General features: G+C 56.8%; 1 protein-coding gene across 1 annotated transcript in view; it reads right to left on the reverse strand.

Annotated features, from left to right (window-relative positions):
* EMH_0039190 (OSJNBb0049I21.6 protein, related) overlaps positions 1-266 on the reverse strand; it is a gene marked incomplete at both ends in the record, with an annotated part of 2,799 nt that overhangs the window by 1,887 nt on the left and 646 nt on the right. The window contains one exon of the mRNA XM_013495367.1: positions 46-263. Coding sequence (XP_013350821.1) covers positions 46-263 — 218 coding nt within the window. The remainder of the gene's footprint in view (positions 1-45; positions 264-266) is intronic.

Genomic DNA, 266 nt, shown 5'->3' on the forward strand with positions numbered 1-266 from the left:
AGTCGTAGGGAAAAAGAGTTTATCAAAATCGGGGAGCGCGAGGACCGGGGATGATGTCAGGTGCCCGATGAGGCGTCGGGCGGCTTCATCCTCGTTCTCCGTCCAAATAAACTGCTTCTCCTTCTTGAGGAGACCAGCTAGAGGGGCAGCAATGCGAGCGAACCCAGGAATGAAATTGCGATAGTAGGAGGCGAGGCCGAGGAACTTCTGAACGTCCGTCCGCGTGTACAGCGGTAGCGGCCACCGCTGAATCGCCTCGATCTTAG

The sequence above is a fragment of the Eimeria mitis genome, genomic scaffold (genome assembly GCF_000499745.2).
Source record: "Eimeria mitis Houghton genomic scaffold, Emh_scaff1543, whole genome shotgun sequence".
NCBI classification, from domain to species: Eukaryota; Apicomplexa; class Conoidasida; order Eucoccidiorida; family Eimeriidae; genus Eimeria; species Eimeria mitis.